At 43.4% G+C, this 26,919-nt stretch overlaps 1 protein-coding gene across 3 annotated transcripts in view; it reads left to right on the top strand.

Annotated features, from left to right (window-relative positions):
• The window catches only part of LRRK1 (leucine rich repeat kinase 1), a 1,071,210-nt gene that overhangs the window by 554,099 nt on the left and 490,192 nt on the right, over window positions 1-26,919 (top strand). For all 3 annotated transcript variants that reach the window (XM_069625026.1, XM_069625024.1, XM_069625025.1), the window contains exon 17: window positions 3,341-3,513. In XM_069625026.1, coding sequence (XP_069481127.1) covers window positions 3,341-3,513 — 173 coding nt within the window. The remainder of the gene's footprint in view (window positions 1-3,340; window positions 3,514-26,919) is intronic.

Here is a 26,919-nt window from a genome sequence, read left to right as displayed (position 1 = left end):
AACAAGCAGAGGGAGATAACTCTCATTTTTGCACAATTTAAAAGTGCATTACATTTGTGAATTCAAGATGCGCTCTTAAATGCGCAGAAGCGCCCCTGACTGGTGCAAAAGGAGGGCAGGGCTGATTTTTTTTTTGGCGCACGTGATGAGGTGAGGTAGTGCATCTCGGATGCGCTCATTCAGATGTCCTTTGTGGTTTGGGCTGCTCCTTTTTTTGGCGCACGTGATGAGGTGCGGTAGTGCATCTCGGATGCGCTCATTCAGATGTCCTTTGCGGATTGGGCTGCTCCTTCTTTGGCGCAGAGGTGCAGTAGTGCATCCCGGCTCATTCAGATGTCCTTTGTGGTTTGGGCTGCTCCTTTTTTTGGCACTTGTGACGAGATGTGGTAGTGCTTCTAGGATGCGCTCACTGAGATGTCCTTAGTGATTTGGACTGCTCCTTTTTTGGCACACGTGAAGAGATGCGGTACTGCATCTCATCACATCTTCTACTAAGAGTTTTGTGAATCTGCCCCATGACATTATTCTGAGCCTATGCTTGGGTTTGAGGCTAACACTCCTAATAATCCGCCATAATAATGGCGCTTTCCCCAAAGGACTTAACATAAAACACTCTTACATAAAATCATTTTAACCTGCCACCAAAATGAATACAAATGTGTCAACCTCCAAAGGATAAAAGGATGAGTAGATTTTGCAAGAATTCAAATCTGTGACTTGCAAAACACATAGATTCCAGCAATGAGCACTTACACCATTGAGCTATCTTACCAGCCATTTCTCCTTAAATGTACATACCACAACATTTGGCTCTGGGGGTTACATAACACTTAATATTACCGTGATTAGAAGCAGGAGGGATAGGTCATGGCCCACCAGTAAACCTGATAACAGTAGTGTTACATTTTGTTTTTAAAAAGACTGGAGGGGGACAGGAGAGAGTGAGGGTGGAGGGGTAGATATCCTAATAAAAATGTTTCTTTTTGACTGTACAATTGATTAAACCGCATACAGTCTCACAATCGAATAACTCAGCAAGTTAAAAGCTGAGCTCGGACACGTGCCAGTCCCCACTTTCCACGATCATATGTAAGCCGGGCTGATTCAGCCCTTCATCCTTCTGAGGTTGATAAATTGAGAACCATCACCTGTCATACCAACACCTATTTTTACATTGCTTAAAAGCAGGGGGGGGGGTCAGACACAAAGTGCTATATATAGAAATATGATATACTAACTATTTTACTTCGATAGAGGAAAATCTAGGCCACAGTAACATGAAAAAATGGTGTATTTTTGCACAGAATGTTAGGCCTCGGAAACCTAAAACATTACATTTGTCAATAAATAAAAGGCGGCTGGGTCCATATAGACGAAGACTAGTCTGCAGCTGCAGCTTTGCGTATATCGCACATTAGAGAAATTCACGCTTTAGTGGTTGGGTCCGATATTAACAAGGCCTCTAAGAACCTGCTTCATTTTCATTTTCACACTGCCTCAGCAATCCTTCATCATGGGGTCCCAAAATGGCGTCTATGCTGCATTCAAGTGAATCCCAATGGATGTTGTTGGGTTTTTGCAGGCAGCATGCTCTGCAGATTTTAGCCCCCCTCCCTGCATTATTATGAATGTGGGCCGAGAGACATTTATATTTTCTGCACGAGGAGGATGGGTGAGGCTCATGTGGGCTTTGCACATCACCCCTCGTCCCACGCCCCCAGCTCAATGCAGGAAAGGCATGACAATGGCATGGTTCAGAATTTACTAGCAGAGACCCTACCTAACCCCCTAAATTAAGAACTAAGAAGGCATCAAATTGCGCTCTTCCTGGAACCCATTGCCCTTAATGAACATTGAATGTCTCCACCGACTTCTTCAAATGGCCCTCTTCCTTTTAGCGCACCCCAATATGAACAGTGTGTTGATGGAGCAATTTGTTTTTAATATATATGTTTGGGTAAGCCAGAACTAACCCAAGTTTGAATGGTCAGTGTTGTCCAATTGCAGGCCTCGAGGGGGGTGGCGCAATCCTGATAGCTTTTCAGGATATCCCTCATTAATATTCATGAGGAGAAATATACATACATTTAGAATCATTGCATGCAAATTTATCTCATGAATATTAATGCGGGGTATCCTGAAAACCCGGCATGGATCCAACCCTGGAATAGATCATAGGTATTTAAAAAATGTCCTCTCATACTGGGTCGGCAGGTTGACTAGAAAGTGATATTTTCCTTCCAAAAATGCATTAATTTAGCAAATAATACCTGATTTAAACACCTTTTAAAAGGGGAACAGGATAACAATCCAAGAAGAAGAAATTGAGGCATTATGCAGCCATTTTTCGAGGGCGTGATTTATGGGCCACTAGGCCTTGCAGTTGGTTCCTCTATATTTTTGTGCACCAATCCCTTGGGCAAGAATCAGTAAGATGGGGAGGCTTTCAGTAGCTTAGTAACTGATGGGAGCGGTGACAATAAGGGCTCACCAGGTGTTGCGCTTGCAACCCTCTCCGCTTCGGCTCGCACTGAAGTTGATTATTACCTGAGCACTTTCTCTAGGATGCATCACCTTCTTCTGTGGTCAGCAGGATCCAGGCTGTGTGATTCACTTCTTCAGAATTCATTGAGGTCACGGGTCATGTGATTGCCTAGCGGTTACAGGCATACATGAGTTACAGGGAGGTTATGGTATTGCATTTATAGAAAAGCGGAATACTTAACAATTAGTGGGGATCATATAAAAGTCCTTAAAGGGGGCATTGGGCGGACTGTAAAGGGTGGTCATTAGGAGGGCTACTGGGCTAAGTTGGTTTGGGGTAGGAGGTTATGAGATGTGATGGTGTTCTTTGATGAGTGATACGATTGGGAAGCTCAATCAGTGTGATGTCAATTTCGCTTCACCTTGGTTTTTGGTGAAATGACACAGGTTCTTCCATGTGGGACTGCGGATTCAAGCAGCCTGAAGAAGCGGTGGCCAAGGAAATGGCCGCTGGATCATGACTCTAGCCAAATGTCTATCATCCAATGTATTGTAGGAATAATTCGACCCGAGGGAGGTTTTTATATCAAACATGATCAGACCGGCCTTTAAGAGGACTTCTGAATCTCTGGTTTGTTCTTTGGCTCCTTGTCCTTTTTCTGTTTTTGACACACCATGCCGTCTGAACTGTGTTCCAGAAATCAACGCCCACAGATCTCTCTACCCTCGCTCTGAGTTGTCTAGCTCTCTGGCCTCTAGTCTGATGAAATAAGTACTGCTCATGTCATTGTCCATGATGAAATCAAAAGCATTGCTAAGATGCAGTCGAATAAGCCATTGTGTCTTTGTTGTGCAGGCCAAAGCGCCGAATGCTGCTGTCATTGTGATCGGGACACATCTGGACTTCATTGACACCAAGTTCCGACTGGAAAGAATCGCAACTCTTCGAGCGCACGTGTTGGCACTGTGCAGATCTCCATCCGGGTCACGGGCCATTGGGTATCCTGACATCACTTGTAAACATTTACAGTAAGTACCCCAGTACAAAGATAGTCATCTACACTTGAGCAATCGGGAGAAGGGGTCTAGAATGTATTTATGTCAATGTTTTGATATTGCGTGAACCATGGCCCACCAGATGCCTGCATTTAACACCACGTATAAAACAGTAAAAACCTCATATCACAGGCAAAGCGGGTCATACAGGGCTGAGCGGTCCAGGTAGACAAAGTCTCTGCACAAGATGCGGCTGGTGACTAACTGTATGCTGGTCCTTCCTGCTTTCCATCCAGATGCACCTCCTAGTGAGATAAGTTTCCTCGTAGACCTGTTGTTAGGAAAGATTTCTTAATTATGGGTAATTTTCCTTCCATGTGGCAACCCCTAAACTTTTTGCTGTTGTTTTCACCCTGATCTAGACTTTGCCAGAGAAGTGCAGCCTTCTGCCGCACTCCTCTGGGCTTTCGCTCCATTCTTACGGGGAAACTGACATGCCCTTAAGACAGTCAGTACTGGGAAACGTTGTTTTCCGTAGTTTCTTTATCATGTTGCAACCTTCGCGCAACATGGCACAAGAGGGCACTGTAAGCTAAGTTACTGCTCTCTTGGGTCTCTAGTCTTCTACAGGCCCTAGATACTCTCTTTGGATTGTAAATGAACGGTGCAAGTGAATCACGGACGGGATTGGTGGCAGCGATCGTTTCTTGTGTTTTTGAGCTCCTTTTGGCGTTTTAAGCGCGTTTCTCACGCTTAGCCCAAAATGGTGGCCTGGCTCCCAAAATGGCCAGACCATGAGGCTCTTTGTCCTGTCTGCTGACCGTCTTGCCCCCTTCACCTCCCCCAGGTCGAGCCGACCCGGGGCCTTCCTTATTTGGGCATGTACTTTCCCGCGAAACACAGATGCTTTTGCGGGCTTCTACAGGCCTTGTGTGTGCCTCCAGGATGGGGGCTGGGATGTCTGGTCCCAATACACAACCTGGGCGCCGGAGAGTCTAGGGTGGTGTGAATGCCTGGGACCCCCGTGGTCCGTGATAGGTCTACATATGGTGTAAGTGTTTTTTATGAGCAGATCTCCCATTGGGTCCCCTCCGTTTTGGCGCGAAGGGAACCGTGGATAAGAGGGGGCTGGAAACGCCACTACCAGGTCGATCTCCTGAGTTCTCACGAACAAAGGAATACAGGAGCCAAGTATCCTGCAACCACGAGGCTGAACCGAGGAATCGCTGGTGACCCGCTGAAGGACTGCTCCTGTGCACTGCTGTCGCTTTGTGAATCCCTTTCTACCTCGGATCGAACGAGAAGGCCTGTACTGGTACTTCGACCCTTGGAATAGTGGGAACAACTATTCTCGGCATCTTCACCATCTCCTGCACGTAAACCTTTGGAAGTGTCTCTGGGCCATCCAGCAGACTGACAAGCCTACCCAGGAGTCTTGCTCTGTAACCGCCGTCAGGTTGTGTTGTATTACGAGTCCTTGTCACTCTCACACGATTTGTACAATTGGCATTCCCAGGTCTCAAGTGAGTAGTGTACATTTGGCTGAAATACACCCGGCCGCTCCGTTGCCCTGCTGTGGTAACAAACTGTGCGGGTTCACTGCGTTTGGGACATCCTCAACTCAACTTCTGCTGCTGCGGAATCTACACGACGCCGAGACGTCCCCTGCTTGTATCTGAACCTGCCAGCACTGAAACTGACGCAGAGAAGCCTGGGTCTGCTTGCATCGGGGACCGGTGAGTAGCATCGCTAGGAACTGGTCGCCCTCCTGCAGGAGCCCATAGCTTTTCCCCGCTGTGTCTAACAGCACGCCTTTTCGTACTCACGCTCTGCTTCTGCCCACAGGGGAGGCTGCGCTTGAGTCGCAGAGCTCTGTTAATCTTCATTTGTTCACCGAACTAAACTGCCTGATTCCTTCAAAGAGACTCCCCTTTTTGCCCGTTGGCACCAGCGTGTGCAGGTACTTTTGAGCACAAGGCTCCACTCTTCGTAGGGCTTGGACTTCCTTTTAGTTAGGTGCCTCTGAAGGCGGACTGGGTCTAATTATTATTCGCACTGCCTGTTTTCCTCCCCATCTAGGTGGTCTACACATTTCGTGCGTCTAACTCTTTAGACTCGTTTGTATTTGTATATATATTGTATTGGTTTGGTATGTGTTGGTTTACTTGAGTTTTATTGTGATTTCACGCTATGGTCAATGTTACAAAGGCCTTGTAATAAATGTGTATATATTTTTAATATAACACCTGCTTGGAGTAATTTGTAAGTGAACTTGCTTTGTGTGCTCATTGCGGGCTTTCAGTCACCCTCACTCCTCTTGAGACCTAGTCTTGACCGCCGCGATCGCTACCCTGATTGATCTGGCTTGTCCAGAGGTTACCCTGTTCCAAGAAACTAGGCTGGCCTTCTGAACCTCTGCCCCTCCAGGACAGAGTTCAGAAATCCATCTTAACACCTGTCAACCTTTACACCATGCCAAATTATGTCACAGAAATGCATGGGCAAACCTTCCACCCTTCATAAATTCATCAGTATCTCATTGGCAGTAACACAGATCCAATAAACCTGCAAGCATACTCTGCAGGCTTTTGCAGGGTGGTTGGGAAGTGTTGAATATTCAGCTCTCCAGGATGGATTGTGCAGATTTTACCCTTTTGGGTCATTCTTGTCTTCTGGCACAAGAACGTTGCCTGCAGCCCAAGTTGCTGACTTTCCATCCTGGAGACCAGGACTCTAGTGCTGGCCTTGGCACTTGATCAGAAACTGTGTGATTTTGGCAACATCACTTTCACTTTGTCTACATTGAAATTGTGTGTAATGTAGATTAAGATCTTAAAGCAGTTGTGTAGTGGGCTGTCTAGTGTTGTCCAGAAAACCCCACACCTCCTCAACCTCCTTGACATGATCTGGTTTCTGCCATCCGTATTCAGCTATGCCTCTCATACCCCAATCTTGCTGGCACTGCGTGCATTAGCTTGTTAAGATGATTCTGATACAATGTGGAGCCATGTGGTACAAAGTGAATGGAAGGTGTAAAAGCCTTGAGTAAGGGGGAGGAACGCAACTTACATTTCCACCACCTTCCTTCCTCTCTACCATTCAAATGCTCCAGCCTTTTCTGGTGATCCTTACAGGGCCTGCATGGTTTATGCTGCAGCATGAAGCAGGCAGACCCCGTGGGGATCCATTGTACATGCTGGCTGGCATGCTTGCATGGCAGGCAGGATTCAAAATTACAATTAAACTGCTTACCATGCACTCATGGTAAGCAGTGTTCACAATTACAATTAAACACCACCCAACATTCAAACATGTTGCGCAGTGTTGAATGTAATTGTGAGCGTCGCTTGCCATGCAAGCGGCGCTCACAATTAAAATAAAACGCTGCCTAGCATATGAGCATGTCAGGCGGCGCTAACTCACTTTCTGCACTAGTGTGCAAAAGTGAAGGGCAAAAGGCGGCATACACGTATACACCACCTTTTGACCTACACGTTTGATCTCCGCCATGCAAATGACGAAAATGTGATGGCGTGTTTCCGTAGACATTGCTGTGCTAATTTAATGGCTCCCCATCGTTGAATTACAATCAGGAGCAACGTGAGTTCTGAAATGTTCTTTAAAATGGGCTTATATCTGATAAACATATAAATAAAAACAAATACAGCTTGAGATGTTGTTTTTAGAGGAGTGGAAGTCCTGTGTTGGGGCAGCCATTGCAGAGTGGTAACCGACTGGAAGGGATTTGGTCTGAAGGACCTTTGATGGACAGGCACAAATTCCATACCAAGCCAAAATGTGACACCATGATACCTTGTTTGCAAGGCCCTACTATGAAAATGCTTGGCGTATTAGGTTGTAGCCTGTTATGCCTGCACAATGCAGAGACTATCAGGGTAATGCAGTATTAGTCGTGTTTTATGCATTATGCTACAACGTTTTTCTCAGTTTCCTGCCTGTGTAAATGTCATTTTGCAAGCACCAACCAAGTAAAATCCAATTATATGTTCCCCATTACCAGGAAAAAAATGGTGAAATGGTCCCTGCATTGTGATATCGGACCTGACCGCTGAGTTCAGTATTTAACGCCTGCTCCGTTTAGCCCCTCAGTCAATTAAAGTATGTTTCCTGTTTTGATCAGTTCCCATTCCATATAAGCAGGTTACCATCTTCACTGGGTTGGCAGAAGTAGTTGGCCTTGAGGTTACGTAGGTCATCGATTCGTTACACTGATCGTGCCTTTCTCCTCCTTATTTCGTGCCCTTTCCTCACTTGCTTACAGAGGCACACATCTCTCCTTGTGGAATCAGGAAAGGAGGGGCAGCATACTACCTTCAGAGTGCCATCTGGATTAATGAACAACATAAGGACACTTACCATCAAAAAGAGATCCTTGAAGAAGACTCTGATGTAGGTTGAAGAACCCTTTCATAGTGAGCATTTCACAAGTACTTGCGCTCCCACCACCATCACCTGCTGTGATTTCTGAATTGCTCTGTGCTCCTCTAAACCCTGTAGATCTTTTGAAATGTGCTGTGTTTCACTACGATGACTTCTGCAACGTCAGGTTGAAGAGAGAGCAACACTATCCACATTTTAGCACTGACACTTGATGCAACTGCTTCTAACTGGCCCGGGGCATTACCTGGCACACTAATGCCCCCTGCTTGAGTAATATTTCTTAAATAATCTCCCCTTAGTATACACTGGAGGTCTTTGGAAAGGCACATATTTATATAATCTCTGCCTTTATATTGCTGTATAAACCCTTTAATCTCAACGATCAGGCCTCAAATAACTTGCCTAATTGTATAATCAAGCAATATAACCCAGGAACCAGCCTCAAACTATTTCTCTAAATGTGCGTCCTTTACCTTTTTCTATAAAGCTATTTGCAGATGTCTTAAAATTATGTTTTTCAGAAATATCAAGAACATATTCAATTCTTTAAAATAATTGTCACAACATTCTTAGGAGGCACACTTTCCAATGTGTTTGTAGTAAATCAACATGTATATATCCAGAGTGGGTGTACCCAGAAAATATCTCCAGATGAAAAAATGACTTCAAATATTGTATATTTAATTAGTACTCTTCTTTAGTTTTACCCATTTGCCCTCTTAGGTTAATGTTACCTTTGTAAGTCACCTGTGTTCTTGCATACATTTTGTTTTTGTTTTTTGTGTCCATTGTACATGGTCTAATGTTCACACCCTCATGAAATGTCCCACCACCAGTTCTCATCTTTATCCTATTGCTCAAGCACTGTTGATAGGAGTGCTTCTGGCATGTATTACTGCAAGTCCTTTCTGATGAAAATTGACATCCCTGTCCTTCAAGTAAATACAAATGCACATTTAATTGGAGTGTAGCTCTTGGGGAAATGGACCAACCTTATTTAGATTAAAGTGGGGCCAAATACTAGGTTTTGGTATTAACTGTATATTTAAATAAAGCTCAGTTCAAACAGAGGTAGGTGTAGCGCGCTCCATTGCTACCCAGCTAGGCTTTAGCTTTATAAATCCCATACTTATTGCTTATCTGTCCATATATATGTACGACTATTTCACTGAAGGATTTGCATCTAAGAACCCCGAAAGATATAATCCCTAAGAGTATTTTCAATTTCTTGTGCTCTTTAATTTCTCTGCCAGGTGCATTTTTCTTATATTTTGTGATGAGTGGATTGTTAAATTTACATGTTGGTTTGGGGGATAAAGCATGCAATAAATCTTGTGATCTGAAGACTGGGAAACAGGGGGATGGAAATATGTCAGCTGCAGATGTGGTTCCCGGGGTATCCCAAAAATATTGCCCTACATATGGTCATTTGTCTCGCCATAGGCGATATTTTTGGGCGGATAATTTGTGGGAGCGGAGGTTGCAGGGGTGTTGCCTACACATTTAAAAATAATGCAGGGGTTTCCCCCGCAGGATCCATGGCTCAATATTGCTGCAAAAATAATATGACGGAGATATTAACACATGGAACCGTCCCAGGGTTGTTCCACTATCTTTTTTTATGATGTTGTTCAGGCTAGTAATCCGTGATCTCCCCCATTAGATCTAATTTTCCCTAAAATATGAAACTGAAGGTCCGGCCCAGGGAGTGCTTTCAAATAGTCCAAATAATCATTTTTTTTTTCATTGTACATGGTTACAGAAGAAAAAATATAACCTTTCACAAGTTTCAAATTAAGTACATAATTTAGCAAAACAAAAAAGAAAAGAAGAAAAAAAACTTTGTTGTTTGTAAACCTGGAATGCTTAAAGGCATTTCAGTGTGCAGTCATCACATTAAGAGTTATTTGCCTGCCTTTCGGTTTGCACCTTCCTTTGAAGCTTGTTATGGGATATATTTTGCCCAGAAAGAAGTAAACTGCATTTAGCCGCGTTGGCCCAAAAATTGCAGGATATTGGGCCTTGTATGTGATTGACAAAGCCAACAATTTATGGCTTTTTCTACATGGAAAGGATGGCATTTGCAAACACAGAAATTACAATCATGGAAGTGGGTGCATTTCGCAGCTGAAATAATAAACAAATGGACTTAGAATGTCCCTTGCCAAAATTGACATATTATGATGAGAAAATGAACAAATGGTGGCAAGACGCAATTATATAAAAATAAACAGAAGGCCTCATGTGCCTAAATGAATATTAACCTTCACAAACATAAATGTCTGTTTCTGCAGACACTTATGTTTGTGAAGGTTAATATTCATTTTGGCATGACTTAAGTTCCTATTTCGTGAGAAGGCTTCAGTTTGTATTCAGAACACTCAAGCAGAGACCAGGAAGGAATTCTATTGGGGCCTGCTCTCCAAGATAAGTAACAAGATGGCCATTAGCCTTGGGAGAAGAAGGGATGATGACTTTACACCAGGTAAAAGTAAACAATTGAGCAGGTGCCCTGTTCAGAGGAGAATTGAAACTTAACTGTGTAATGTAAGTCAGGATCTGCATATTTGTTTGAAGTTTCCCATTTGTTTAAAGGACGATCATAGTTTGATAATTTTCTCAAGAATCATAAGTTGCACCGTAATGGTTCAAGTATCACCAAAAAGTTGCGGAACAGTTCTATTTATTGAAGGCGGTACTTATCAAAATTTGCCCTTGGGAACAAGAGTTACAGCCGAAAACCTTTTTATTTTAATTTTATATACATTTAGCAATTAAGCTTTGTGTATACAACACAAATATTTAAAATACACACATATAAAAAGGATACAAATAAATACAAATGGTAACACGCAATTATATACACACATAAAGCACATAAGATATACAATTTAGCATTAACAGACCTCGATTAATTTCAAGAGACCCGACCATCATAAAATACATCAAAATTCTGTTAAAATCAATGCTAAAATGTTTGTGCCTGTTACAAATTTCATAGAATCTGTAAAGTTTCTGTGTATTTCCAATAAAATGTCACCCAAAAATATATAAGATTAAGATCATTGCCCTCCATAAAAAGTGACCAAATAGGAAACAAATCACTGCAATTTGTTTGATTGTTATACATCTTCATATGCTTAGCCCCTAAAGGACTCAGACCATCACATAGCAACAGAATGTGTTTCAGGCTTTCGATGACATCGTCACCACGTAATCTGCATTTACGATTTACTTGGGAAATTCCCAAGTGACTACCCTTAACCTCCAATTCCTCACAAATATTCCATTTTAATAGAAGGTATTAACATAGCACACCACTGCTGAGATATGCCAAAATGTAAGACGGTCTGTCGGTGCGATCCATTAAATAACTAATAAAGGGGCCACTATTGGAATTTGATGCCAGTTGCACAATTCGATTTTCATAAATAAAACTACTCAGTTTCCGTTTCAACTTATATTTGATGACATTAACTGAAGAAGAACTGGAAAGAATGTCCATATCACTCTGCCATCTGTCATATACCATTAAATGGGTTTTTGACTCCCCAGAAAATGTCACAAAGCAGAGGTTGGGAAATCTTAATAAATTAGATATCTAGGTAGAAAATGTCATGTTCATAGCTATAATAATTTTGTATAAACTGCAAAAATTGTTGTTCACACCTGCAACCTCCTGCTGAGACAGGAGTTAGTTCATTACAAGCAGCATGGTTAGAGAAACCCAAAAATATATATGTTGTTAGGTTTATGTGTAAAATACAAACTTTTGCCACATAGTGTCTTTTTAGGTGAACAATTAAAAAGTGTAAAATGAAAACTCCAGTGGGTGGATTACCCCCTTCCATCATTTGAACTACATAACTCAAGGAGCCTATCCAAAGAGAGGGGTCGGGTCTTGGTGGTGGAGAGGACAGTAGGAGTCCAATTAAAATTCAGGGCCAATAAGCTGGCACCTCCTAATATTAATATTTCTGAGATGTGGCTTTGAGGTTAAAAAGTGGAAACACAAGCCAGAGAGGGGAGAGCTGCCTAAAATCATCTGGATGAATACGGAAAGAGGGTTGCAAAATGTAACCCTGCTTGGAAGACTAACTGATACTGCCTGGGTGGAATTGCTGATGAGAGTCCTGGAGGAAATCAAGGAAACAGAGACAAATGCTGGGATCGTTGCAAGGAGAGCCAAATAGAGAGATGCATGCTGCTGGCTATACATGATTGAGGTGCCTGACCAGCTCCCTGTTTTCCCCCAAGAGAGGGTCCAGTAATGCTGATGTCTTCCCTTAGCGCCAGCCCCAGAGACATTCTGTGTAAGTAATGTGTCTAACTAAAGTGTGGAGATTTCTTTGATTTAATACCTTCCCCTGAATTAATGGTTGGGGGGTATGAAAGTGGACACTTAGCATTTTACAAAATAATAATTAAATTAATTCCCCTATAGTTAAATAATAAAGAGTGTTTTTTATTAACATTTGAAATTAACAAAACCCCTCATAGTTTGAATAAGAAATATAGTCATTTAAAGTGAGTTGTTATTCCTAATTTCATTCCCAAACCCCAAAATTCCCTCAAGGGGAAGGGGTGTCCTTGACTAAAAACAAAATTCCTAATTGTTCATCATTCCTCAGACCTGGCCTTAATGCAGAGGTGTGATACGTGTACAGTGAATGTCAGGGTTGTTGGTGCTAGGCAGAGAAGTGTCTTGCTAAACGAAATTAAGTGAGGTCCCTAATTGAAAGGTGCTCTCTCTACAGAGAGTGAGAAAATAACTCCTTGTAGAAGAGATTTTCCATTGCGTAGGGGCGAAGGAAGTAGGGTTCGATCAATCCCAAGTATAATGAAAAGTCGGTGGTGCTGTTAATACTGCTAGCATTTTCAAGTGCACAGGGAAATTAAATATACAAAGTGTGACATGTGAGAAATTGCTTTTGAAAAGGTTGAAGTTGGTTTAACTCTGAACCTTATCAAGGAATGCTAGTACTCATGATCTTGTAATGTTCCAAGGTATTGTTTAATTTTGACATTCCGGGGTTGTGGTGGGACAGGAGGGGTAAACTGTTTATTTGGCCTTGGTTCCATGTACATGAGAACCAAAAGTGAAGTCCAAAAAAGTGAGTTTTGTTTTAAAGCTTTTTGTGCCACAGAGAAGATGGCGTGTAAAATCATTTGGTGCAAATAATTATCGAACCTATTTATTCTTTCTGTACCCCATCCTGGTTCTTGGCTTATTGGTGCAACAGGGCTCTATATGAGTCAGAGACAGAGCTAGGGTGAATAGGACAAATGATATATTGTGTGGCGCTTTAATTGGGGTGGGGGTAAACTCCCCATGTTCAGCATAGTCTCTAAATATACTCTTACTTTGTGGGCATAATCCCTAGAACTGAGAAACCTTCAAGCAAAGATTTGTCGTTCTCATCTTGGTTGTAGCTTTTGATCTGGAAGTTCCAAGATCCTGCTACTGTGCAGAATTAACTAAGATATGGACGGTTGAAAGGGTCCTCGAACAAAGTTCCATGCCTAGTAAATCCGCCCTTAAACCTTAAAAGGAAGTGAGATACATTATCACCTTCAGGGGAAGCCTAAAGACATCATTTGGGAGGAGGTGTGAACATTTGCAGCAGTCCCTCTCTCCACCCTTAGTTTATGATGACTATGAAGAAGCATTTGCTAGTTTTAGTAGCTGCTTGTTTTTGCTTCTCATCAGTCACTGTCCCTTAACTGCTGAGCTCTAATGGACGAGCATACACCTCCTTAGCACTTAATATGTTGCAGCATCAGTTTAAATAAAAGCATTGTTTATAGTGTATTTAGAGTTCTTGTCCAGCACTTAATGCCCTGATTGCATGGGGTAACCTTCGGTTCTCTGGGCCCAACTCTGCTTTTCCACCTTACTTACTTGCATAAAAGGTTGACTGCATTCTTTAACAGACACCGCTGAGGGTCCCCCAGATACTTTCCTCAAAAAGAAATTGCTGACAAGGCCTCCTGACTCCTCACCTCTCCTCTCCCCATGCTCTCCCCCTAACCCACTGTGTCATCAAAAGCTGCCTGCGAGCTTCGCACCCAAGACTCTGACCTAAGTGGCTTGTTTGGCACTTCACCAGGCAGGGGCATTAACGCCTAATCCCTCTTCATCACCTCCCTTACTTACATGAAAGCGTACCCAATCGACAACAACGAGCCAACGATTCCAGGAGGAAAAAAGAGAGTTTTTTCTGCAAAAGTGCCACAAAAGTTAATGTTACAGCAATACCAGATGCGAGTTTCCAATGCACGGCAGCCAAACCAAACCAAACTGTTGCTGACCTTCCCCCTTCCCCAAAGGTGGGATCCCAACCCCTCTCTATCCTTAGGTGATATTCAGAAATGTTTGTGAGGGCAGAAGCCTAAGTGGCAGCCCTCAAACATCATGGAGGGAGATGCCTCTAGCCTCGGACCAAGAAGCCGCTACATCCCTAGTGGATCTTTGTTGAACCTATGGTGCTAAAGGCACAGGAGCTCCAAAATATGACTGCTGTAGCGGATGGTACATATTTGCTGAAAGTGCAAGAGGAAGGGCGAGCGCCTTGCACGGCTGCCTCGAATATCACCAACAGTGAATCACATCCTCTAAAGGAAGTCACCTTTTCCAGATGAACAAACCCAGCCCTGCGCACATCTAATGTGTACAATTGCACCTTTTCCTCCGATGAGTGACAAGGAAGCAATACCTCTAGGCATATACTGCCTATTGGATATGAAAGGTCGATTACACCTTTGGTAATACAAAGGACCCTTGTGCAGGACTTACAATCTGGGAAGATTTGTAGAGCACACAAAGAGGATATAAGCGACTGAATCTCGCCTAAATGATGTGCTGAGGTTTTGGCTAGCAAGTCTATGACATTCCAAGAGAGGAACTTCAAGGCGACTTCTCCAAAGAGTCAAAGGGCTTGGCCTTAATAGTCTAATGAACGAGTGATGGATCCCACAGAGGAAAAACAAGACTGTGGAGCAACCATGAGATATAACAAAGGACAACTGCTAGGTTCCACTATGGTTTGCGAAAAATCTGAATTACCACCCACTGAACGCGCAACTTAGGCAATGATAGTCCCAAGTGGAATCCTTTGGGCAGAAATGTCAGGATACGGAACTGCTCACAGTTCAAGCAGCAATTACAACTCTTTCCCCACCAAATGGGAAAAGTCTTCCAGTATTTTAAGACTTGTGGGTAGAGGTATGGTGAGAATTCTGAATTGCCAGTTGCCTTGACAAACCTTTCTGTTGTTGCCCTTCCTTTTCAGCCTCCAGACTGAGAGGCACAATCGAAAGAGTAAATCTCATGATAAAGGAGGATGTTCAAGAGGCATGGTTCCAGTGGGATAATCCACTCTGGTCCTTGGGCCAATTTTTGTAACAAAAAGAACTGTGACATATCTGGATTGTTGGTCCCTTCTCTCAAAGGGGGAACATCCCCTTTGAGGGTAGGAAGGTGAGCCCGCTCAGCAAGACCCTTCCTAAGGGTTTGGGCAAGTGGGACCGCCTTGGGAGTAACTCCCTTTCCTACACAGAACTCCCTTCGAGGTGAACTCGGTCTGCTTACATGGAAATTGAGAACCCTATAACCGACTGTGACATTGTTTCGTACTCAGCGGCTGTAGGTAATGCTGAACTGTATTCGAGAAACAAGGATGAACAACACGCCCCTTGTGGGATACAAAGCAGCCAACATAAAAGGACGATGAACCCTACTGATAGGAGAGAGAGCACTACACGGAGGCGAGCCTCTGATGACACCACTTCCTGGAGGGGCAGAGTCGAGCGGTAGTGCGTCGCAGAGTAAGGGACACCAGAGGGCCAGCGAATCGAGAATCGGTGCAATCGCCTCAGAGAACGAGACAGAGTAGTCATCTTGTCTAGTGGCGTGACCATACAGAGTCTATGGTGGGCGAGAGGCCCGCAAACGAACACTGACACCAGGCAGGGCCAGAGGAACGGATCCTCTACCCCGAAATGGGGTTACGGAGGCTGCGAGAGGCAGCAGCATATATGAAGGAGAAGTAACTGCATCAGTGCAACAAGCAACCCGAAGCTGAGCAAGCCGTGAGATGCAGACTCCATTCCCAAGGAGCAGACCTGACGCGGAAACAGGTAGCAGGGTAGCTTGGGGAATAAGAAGGCGAATATATCAAAGTGGGACATAGCATGAAGTTGTGGGTTATGGGAGCCCAAGATACCCGAGGAATACAGTGTGACAAAACCCCAACGTGTTATTTAGCTAAAAGTAATGTGAGGGTCAGGAAGACCCTGTAAAGATACTAAGAGAAATATAACCTGTAGGGTTCAAACCAGTAAACCAGAAGATAACAGAAAATCATATAAATAGTTGGACAAAGGAGATCAGGAAGTTCTCCAGAGTGAAAGGAACGTTAAAGCCAAGTTCGCACCAAGAACTATTGCAACTCTTGAGGAGTGTGAGAGGAGGAAACGAAAGCACTTGAATTGACGTCAGTTGGAATGAGCAAGATAACTTTTTGCTGGTGATTTTTACATTTCCTTTTGTTCTTGTTTTGTTTTGCAGTGAAGTGATGTATATCTGGTTGATTCTGGGTCTGTTTCATACCATCCCGGAGTCTATGAGTGCCAGGGTTGTCATTGACGATTCTTTTCAGCAATTTGTCTGCATGTTTGAAACATGAGTCCTGAGTTTTTCATTGATTCAAGAAGATGTGGGCGACGAGGTGTTAAGACAATAGGCCAGATCCTTGGGATACCTCACATATTAGGGAGCTAGTTGTTGGTCAATTAGAATAGCAGTATGCAACGATATTATAGGGTTTAATATGATAATGGATGTTTAAGGGGCTTGGTGCAAGTTTATTTTATGGGTGATAATTTACAGGGGATTTTTTAGTTTAAGTTTAGGCGTGAACACTAATGGATTAACTTTTTGTGAGGATTGGGGTTGGTCTCTTATTCCGGGGTTTGGGCTATGACGGTTTATCAAGAAATAATGCAATGGGATTTAATAACTAGGGTTTAGGTGAAATAGTTTCGATGTTTTAATTTGAAATGACCCGGGTGTCAATATGTTTATTTGTGTATTCTAATTTGGTTATTAGTTATTTGGGACTTGATTCTTTGATTTTTTTGTGGAGTTCAAGTTATTTGGGAGAGGAGTCCAGGGCGTTAGGTTACCTGGAATGTGTTTTGGAATTTTATCTTTTGCGCTGTTCTTTGGGTTTTGCATCTGCTTCAGAGGGGGTGGGTTAGGGTTTATATTGGGGGTCACAAACACCAATCAAATTCTATTGGATGAGCATTTTTTGGGATTGATAGGGGTTGATGATAGTGGAAAATGGGTGATCAATTGCAAATACAAATCTCATGGCATGTGAATGGTTTGAACAATGTACACAAAAAAAGAAAAGTGATGTCTTATTTGAATGATCTAAAGGGAGATGTGTGTTTTCTTCAGGAGACGCACCTACTGAAGACGGATCTGGATGGTCTGAAAAAAGGTTGGGTTGGAAGGGCATATGGATCATCTTTTGAGTCAAAGTCTAGAGGTGTGGTCATTTTAATTAGGAAGCATGCCCCGATCAAGGTTATTAAAGAAATAAATGATAAGGAGGGTAGAATGGTCGCTATTTTAGCAAATATTCAGGGCAGAGAAGTTCTTTTCTTCAATATTTATGCACCAACTATAGATGTTGGTACTTTTTTTAGAAAAGTGGCACAAACGATCCAAGATCTTAAGTCAAGTAACATAATCCTGGGTGGAGACTTCAATACGGTTATTGACTCTGCCTTGGATAGGAGTAACACTAGACATTATAGAAGGATTGACATGCAGTCACGAACACTGAAAGACCTAATGGAGGAACATAACTTGAAGGACGGATGGAGAAACGAAAATCCTTTCTTGAGAGAATAAAGCTTTTATTTTGGTGCACATGCTACATACTCCAGATTAGACATGCTGTTGATGGCAGGAGAAATTACCCAAAACTATAAATCTAGCAACATAGGAAATATTGTGTTGACTGATCACGCTCACGTTGTTATGGATTTAGAGTGGGACTTTGCTATGAATAGACAGTATACATGGAGATTAAATGCGATGTTATTGGACAATGAAGATGAGATGGACAAACTTTCAACTGAAATAGATTACTTTGTGAAGGAGAACTGTAATGGTGAAGTTAGATCTGACATAGTTTGGGAAGCGTTCAAATGCGCTGTACGTGGTATGCTTATAAGTTTGGCGAGTGGGTTAAAGAAAAAGTTTGACACATCACCTAAAGAATTGGAATCAAAAATTAAAGTTATGTCTTGTGATTTGATCATGGACTCTACGAAAATGAACTTGATTCCCGAAGTTAACAAATTGAAAAAAAGAGTTGAAAACATTAATATCAACTGTAGTGGACAAAAACATATTTTCAACAAAAGTGCACTTATTTTGAACAAGTTGAGAAATGTGTCCGCTGGCTAGCTTTTAGACTGAGGAAAAGAGAGTCGGAACACTCAATTGCATCAATCAGAGACTCTGACGGTCAAATTACATTCAAACCAACAGGAATAAATGAGGTGTTCAGAAAGTTCTATGAAAAATTGTATCAAAATGAACCACAGGTTGACGCGTCTGGGGGGACTTCCTAGAGCCTATTCAAATTCCAACGATCTCAGAGGCAGAAACCGAATTACTAGAAGAATCTGTAACAGTAGATGAGGTTAAACGAGCAATTGCGAAATTGAATGCTGGTAGGACTCCTGGGCCGGGTGGTCTACCAGTTGAATTCTATAGATGGCTACCAAATTCAGCGCTGGTCCTGATGACAGAGATGTTTAAGGTTTCTAAGTCTAGAGGAGTGCTCCCAGAGACTACTAGACATGCGACAATTTCTGTATTCTTAAAAAAAGACAAAGATGTAACTTTGGCATCCAGTTATAGACCGATTAGCTTAATTAATGTAGACAATAAGATTCTGGCCAAGATATTGGCATTGAGGCTGGAGAACCTGCTACCAAAGTTGATAGATCGAAATCAGTCTGGTTTTGTTAAAGGAAGGATGACATCCAGACATATGTGGAAACTGCTATGTTCTATTACTATGTCATCGGAGATGTATAAAGATTTGGCTGTCCTCTCATTAGATGCCGAAAAGGCCTTCGATAGAGTAAATTGGCAATTTATGTCTAAAGTACTTGAAAAGATGGGTTTTGGAATCCAGTTCAGATCTTGGATTAGTCTGCTATACACTAAACCGACGGCAGATGTTAAAACTAACGGAGAGAGACCAAGTTCATTTGAATTGGAACATGGCACGAGACAAGGATGCCCGCTGTCACCATTATTGTGTGTAATTGGAATTGAACCATTGGCTATTGCACTGAGAGCTGAAGAGGATTTGCAAGGCATTGATTGTTGGGGTTTGCAACAAAAAATTTGGTTATACGCTGATGATCTGTTATTGGTTCTCAAGAATCTTGGTGAATCAATACCTGTACTTATAAACATTTTGGAAGCCTTTCACCAATGCTCTGGATATAAAATAAACTGGGCAAAATCGAAAGTCCTACCATTGGTGCCAATTTGTGGCAAACATTTCGTCACGCAGTTGGGTTTCAGATGGTGTGCTGAAAAACTGCTATATTTGGGGGTGTGGGTTTTGATGAATGTTATTGAATTTGTGAGAGAGAATATGAATATGGTGTGTACTACTTTCAAATTGGACTTGGATAGGTGGAACTTTACTTTTTTGCGCCTTTCTCTTTGGGGGATGGTGAATGCTTTGAAAATGGTGTTGACTCCTAGAATAAACTTTGTATTGAGTATGATCCCGTTAGATATTGAGCAGAAATATTGGCGTGAATTGAACAGGATCATTCAGGATTTCTTATGGGATCAGAAACCACTGTGTCTTAAAATAAGTAAATTGCGGTTACCTTTGTCTAGGGGTCCCAAATTTCAGAGCCTACCATATGGCTGTTATGGCACAAACTTTATTTCCCTTCCTTAAACCAGAACATGAGGACTGGTTGTGTCCAGAGTCTAGTCATATGGGTCCATTGTCGCCTAGAGCATTGTTGACAACTAAACCAAACAGATGAAGGATGTAGGATCCATTGACTAGGAACTTAAGAACTTCTTGGTTGCTTTTGAATGAATATTTGGGTTTTGATGCATTAAGAGATCCAAGTGCTTCAGTATGGTTGAATCCGAATGTTAGACATGAAGGGAAGGTGTTGTTCTGGCATGAATGGTTTCTTGCTCGGGCACAGTGGATAGAGGATCTTTTCAATGGTATGAAATGGACGATGGCTAAGGAGATACAGACACAGTTTGATATTTCTAGCTTCTGCCTGGCAGATTATCAGAAGATAAAGAAGGCAGTGGGCGATGTGAATATGGAAGTTAGGGTTCATGTGGATCTGCTTGGATGGAAACCAAAAGTGAGTGGCTGTGGTCTAGTCAGCTATATTTATAGACTAATTGTGTCAAATTATAGAGGAAATGACTCTTTGAGGTTGGACGGAATCAGAGGATTGGGGAAGACATTACAGAAGATCATTGGTCACATATTTGTGAGAATGTCAAGTTATGTTCTTTAGGGCTAGCTGAAAGATCCCGCCAAATTAAGATTATAAATAGAGTGTATTGGACACCTGAGAGATTTGTGAAAAGGGGATTAAAGACAGCCCTGACTGCTGGGCGTGTGTACATGAGGTTGGTACCTTAGAACACATGCTGTGGGATTGTTCGAGGGTAAGAGGTCTGTGGTTTGAATTTGACAAAATTTGTGAAAAGGTTCTTGACGAAAAGATTTGTATGGATTTCAAGACCATTGTGCTAGGCAGTGATGACATGTTGGAAAATGTGGCTACATCTCATAAAGAATTGATCTTTCGGGGTGCAATGGTGGGGAAGAATCTGATTTTAAGACATTGTAAATCATCTGTTCCTGTTACTATTGAGATGTGAATTACAGAGATGCATATGTTGGCGGAGATGGAAAGAGTGTTGTATCGGAGGGAGAAGAAAAACGCTTTGTTCGACAAGATCTCGGGAAAATTTCTTTTAGTTAGTACCAACCCAATTAGAAAGGGGGGGAAGGCATAGTGAACTCAAAGGGCCATGCTATCGACATGGCATGAATGACCCATGCCCGAGGGTCTCTGTATCTCGAGCAGTATTATGGTGATTTTGCATTACTGAAGGATGCAAAAAGATCTATTTTGGAATGGCCTAACTGGACTGTGAAAGTCTTGAAGGGAACAAAGACAGGGACTAAAGGGTATGGAAGTGTGTCTCACTGTGTCTGCGACCAGTGAGAGAACATGCACCATGACCAGTGTCTGTGCACAGCAACCAGTGACGGTACCTGGCCCATTTGGCCAATTTCATCATGAACATGTCTAATGCAGCTGACCCTGCCCTGATCAGTCCCAGGCCAATTGGATCTCAGATCTAGCTTTGGAAAATGTAAGTGCCACAGCCCTCACTGCTGGAGCCTTGATCTGTGCACTAGGGTCTGGAAAGCCGAGGTGTCCCAGAGATCTAAGCGTATTAAACGCCCCTTTTGCAGAGAGACTTTTGGAGAGCAGATTGATATGGTGATAAAGATGGCCCATGGAGGCCGACAAAAGGCCACAGCCTTCCAGGAAAAGCCTAAACCTCCTATGTCCAAAATTCATTCCTCAAGGAGAACTTTCAGTCACCCTTTCAGCAATCTAATAACTCTTATCAATAAAAGGCTGCTCAGTCAGGCTCTTAGATTAAGCCTGCGGCAGCCAGGACTGAAGTACCCTCCATGCCTCATTACAGATTATCCATCATTTTCTGCTGATCCGGCAGGCAGCTGCCTTGTGTTTCCTTCCCGTCTGTGAGTCGGATATCACAGATGCATGTCGGGTTTTAGGCATTTGAGACAGCTACCAAAAAAATGTCTTCTCTACCCCACCAACTTTAAGGTTTTAAGAGAAACCAATATTCAGATGCCCAGAAGAACAGGAGACCCTGCTGGTTGGGATACCAGCTCCTCTTCTGAAGAAAGCAATACAAGATGTTAAAAGGGCAGTTGGAATGTAGGGTTTCTTCTCCTTTCGCTTTTTAATCCAGAAGCATACAAGTGAGCGGCCTCCCGTTCTAGATTTAAAGATCTGCAGATAACAGCCGTTGCAAGACCTTAACAGCAGATCCTCACTAAAAAGCAGAGGAGACTTTCTCTGCTACATCGATATGCAGGATGCATATAGTTTGCAAAGGTAGCGGGCGCCCCTCTCTCGACAGAACAAGGCATGATAACCTGTTCAGTGGTTATTAACCACTTGAGAGTTCGCAGCCACTGCTTTTACTCACTGTGCCTTTCACAGATGGGAAATATCCATTTGCATATCAGTCTTTGTCCTGCCCAGGGGCAGTCCAGCACCGAAATGCAATGGCAATTCCAACCTGAACGAGAGTACCACCAGCAACCCCATACACGTGTTTCACTCTTGTTGGGGATCATCAGTGAGGTGAAGCTGATGCCTCTCTAAGCACAGCGAGAGGGAGACCACGTCTGGTTGCCCCCAGGAGACCTAGGGTTACCAATCCCAGGTTCCTTGAAATTTAGTTTGCAAAGGTAGCGGGCGCCCCTCTCTCGACAGAACAAGGCATGATAACCTGTTCAGTGGTTATTAACCACTTGAGAATTCGCAGCCACTGCTTTTACTCACTGTGCCTTTCACAGATGGGAAATATCCATTTGCATATCTGCTCACTGTGCTTAGAGAGGCTCAGCTTCACCTCACTGATGATGCCCAACAAGGCTGAAACACGTGTATGGGGTTGCTGATGGTACTCTTGTTCAGAGAGGAATTGCCATAGCATTTCGGTGCTGGACTGCCCTCGTGGGTGGGACAAAGACTGATATGCAAATGGATATTTCCCATCTGTGAAGGTACAGTGAGCAAAAAGCAATGGCTGCGAACTCTCAATGTGGTTAATACCCACTGAACAGGTTATCATGCCTTGTTCTTTCGAGAGAGGGGCGCCTGCTACCTTTTTTGTATTTATGCAGGATGCATATCTTCACATCCCAATTTACCACCCCTTCCTGCTCTTTGCTTTTTTGGGGAAGATGTTCCAGTTCTGCATCCTTCTCTTTGGTCTTAAATCCACTCCACAGGTGTTTACGATGACTCTGGCCTCAGTGATGGCTCTGATTCATGCGAGTGGCACTCTCCAGTACCCGTTCCTGGACAACTGAATTGTCCACATCCAATCCAGCACAGAATCAGCCAATGACATTCAGCAGGTGGTGACCAACCTGCAGGAGTTTGGGATCCTGATAAAGTGGAATAAATCCTCCCTGGATCAGCTCAAGTAGGCTTGAACGGGAATTGGTGGTTTGGTCGAAGTAGATTTCGTCCCAATTTTTTGGGCTGAATTTGGCTGCAAATATATGTCAGGGTGGGTAATCATGATAATGAATCTAAGGGGTGGTTGCGGTGGGGGGCTGCGCGGGGGCTTTCCCTCCCATATATGTGCGGCCAAATTGAATTTTAAAAAAAATTGAATTTGGATTCAAAGGAAAAAAAACTCATCCAAGTTACATAGAACTGGCTTGTACAGCTTCCAACCTCATTAAGTGCCTGTGGGAATGCCTCAAAATCTTTCAGGATTGAATTTGCGTTGTAAGCAATGTAGGAGGCTGAGTGTAGTGCCAGGCTTCATCCTGTAAATTAATTCTTGTGACTGGCCTTCACATTTTTGCAAGAGACCAACGTGCAACCGATAAATCCAAAAGCCCCCGGATATACCTGAACCAAAGTGGCCGGGAGCAGATTGTCACCTTCCATAGCATACATTTTCATCAGGAACTTTGGGATGGATGCCTTAACCCCTTCCATTCCCTTAAAACTATGCCTCAGATGTTATCATCAAGTGACAGCCAGTCTGGCTTCTCCCATCGATAATGATGCCAGATGCGGAAAGAGGAAGAGGCAGCCGGGTGCAGGTGCAAATCCAAATTTTCCTTGAAATGAGAAATAATGTACAATACCATATCTTTTGGAAAAATAAACCCCTGAATCTCAGTCTCGTTTTTTTCTTTTCCCCAGGAACTAGTTGAGGATGTGGAGGAAAGTTAGAGGAAGACGTGCCTTCTTCTTGACCTACTCTACCTTTGGCTCCATTTGGGCAGGATGTTTATTGTATCCAGTTGCTTCTGCGAGACAGGTTGTTACGAGGTTGGAGGTAGCCATGGCGCTATTAGCGCCATGGCTACCCCTTTACCGCATACCGGGTCCGGGTTCCCTGAATGGGGAATTACCGGGCCATTCCAACCTTGGAGGACCCAGTATTTCCCCATTTAGGGAACCCATCCCCATTCCCATTCGAGCCCCCATAAAACCAGCTGCCCTTAGCGGGACCCGCTAAAGGACCTCGTAATGCGGCTGTAAGGGGTTAACAGCACTGGCACCTTTACCAGCACCGTTAACCCCTTACCTCCAACCTCGTAATGACCACTGTGCCCATGCGCCCTGTGAGACCTTTTCCTACTGCTGTGGCTCTTTCTCTCTATGCTGCAATGGTTGAGATGCCTGTAGTACTTAGCCCAGAAATGCATCGCAAAACACGTTTCAACATGGAGCGCATTTGTACCGCCCTCTCCTTTACTCTCTGTGGAGCCGCTTAAGGGAAGAAAGGAGACCGCACACTTCCTCATTCCGATACTGCTTCTAGAGTGGGGAGCGGTTGCCATAAAAAACAAAGCTTGAGCAGCCATGCTGCGTCATAATCGTATTAACGTCCCGCATTTTGATAGCCTGCAGCAAGGGGAGGAGCCTGGGAGAATCTCCAACAATTTTATTTGAGGAAAATATGCAAAAGGTACTAGGTGAGGCCCGGGAAAGGATGCAGACATCCTTTCATGTAAACACGGAAGGGGACAACGAAGAGGGATGAGAAGGTAATACCATCTTCAGCTTGTCGTAAATTGCTAAGAAATTGATTGAAAGTAGTAGTCAGGATAGGGAATATCAAGGGAAAAAGGAGTTTTGGGGTTGGACGAAAAATCGATGGGTGAGGGGATGGTTACAGTGAAATAAACAGGATCTTACAGTCTGAGGTTAGGTAGCACAGCGAGACAGAGACTAGTTCAAAGGTCCCAGGCAGGCCCTTCTCTCCCTCTTTTACCATGGTGCCTGCAGAAAATCCCACACTCTCACCTCTCTCTTGTGTGAATACATTTACCTGAATAGCTCAGAGCTTTTGAAAGTTGGAGGGAGAACTTGGGGCAGTGCCAGGTGCACCCACAACCACGTGCGGTTGGGATGTACTGTGTGAGTGAGTGGTTTAATAAGGGTGACTGTTGGGGGTTTTAAATCTTGTGAAATCCCATTTAGTAGTATTTAAGGCTAAGCAAAGGGAAGTGAGTGGGAATTTGGTAGAACTGTGATTTGGGATCTCATACAATAGGATGAACATTCCTGGCTACATATTTTACCACATCAATATTACAAATATAAGGGTCAACATAGGAGTAATAGTGATAGAAGTGCTTTATTTGCTGCTCCAATTGAAGTTGCAGTATTGAGTGCCAGTGGTAGGTCGGTTGATCAGTTCTTAGGGACCAAATACAATAGATTGGAATTGTGGTCTCTGCCTCAGTTTCAACACGTGAATATTGCCAGCACAACAGCCTGTATGGATTATCAAATGGTGGAAATTAAGTGATATCACTTCCTGTGATGTTCTTGAGATTTTGGTGAAATGACGCCATTGAAAGCACCCATCTTCCAGAGGTATGAAGAATCGGTTACCCTGCCTGCTTCTGCCTTTGTTTTTGGTGCCTTATTCCCATAAGCCTTTCCTTTCACCCTTGAACCACTGTGAAGTGGCTTCAGTTTGATATAGTGCTAACTTACAATCCTCCAGGTCTACTTGGAAACACAACTCAATGACCACAACACTTTCAGAGATATCTGCCTCCTCCCTTTTGCAGAACTATGGTCCAGCTAGCCGGACTGGAATGCACAAATACTAACACAAAACATTTCTTCTTCGTCCCTGTGCTGGTAGCATTGGTTTCCTTCTTTCCCATCCCGCTCATTTTATTGTTTCATTAGACTGGGTCTGGATCCCCCTTATAGGGGCACAGTACACCACTACACAGCAAGGATGTTTTAAAGAGTCTCTGTACAGAGGATGTCTTTATATGCATTGTGATGAATCCGATGGTGTCATTACTCCTTTCCCGGCGGTAACCTGACCTTGGGGGTTGGGGGAAGTAGCTATATGAGGGAGGATCACATGGGGGAAGAAGACAGACTCCTAAGAAGTGTCATGCATCATAGGATGAGACATAGTATCTATCCCGTTTTTCTTCTGGAGATATCTCACCGATACCTGATGCCTTAATGGCATATTGTTATACCTCCCCTCATCCTCCTAGGAAGAGTGTTGAAAACCTTTCACCAGATATGTATACAAAGACAATCTAAAACTGACTTGCCTTTGAAAACCACTAAAAACGTTTACCCAAACTACACATGTAGGCCATCAAGAATGAGCTATCATTCCCATAAGCATGAGAATACTGCGACAAGGAAGAGGGATCAAGTAATACAGATCACACAAGGCCTAGAAAAACAAACCACGTTCTAGTTGTTACAAGTGTTTGCCTACATCAGAGACATTTAAACAGTTGAAGCAGCTGACCAAGGAGACCTGCTGGCGGGAGAAGACTCCATCTCAAAGCGACCAAGAGACCATGGGACAGGAAGGAGAAGGGAAGCGGACTGTGAAGAACACGCTGCAGGGGCGCCAGAAGCCGAGAGAAGACTTCTGGGCTTTTGTAGGTGTTCAGAGGTCGCTTCCACCTTACCTGAGATCGGGAAGACACCACAGAGACCTGCAGGAACTGCACAGAGCAGAGAAGCCAAGAAACAGAAGCAGCACGCAGGATGCCGAACGCTTGCTACTGGCTTACCGCGGGAGAGAGGAAATATGCCAGAAAGAACCAGAGAGTCCACGGAAGGGACCAAGAGATAATTGGG

Source organism: Ambystoma mexicanum, chromosome 11 (assembly GCF_040938575.1).
Source record: "Ambystoma mexicanum isolate Mex_15411 chromosome 11, UKY_AmexF1_1, whole genome shotgun sequence".
NCBI lineage: Eukaryota > Metazoa > Chordata > Amphibia > Caudata > Ambystomatidae > Ambystoma > Ambystoma mexicanum.
Note: the sequence above shows the minus strand (reverse complement) of the source record. Positions and strands in the feature narration are given on the sequence as shown.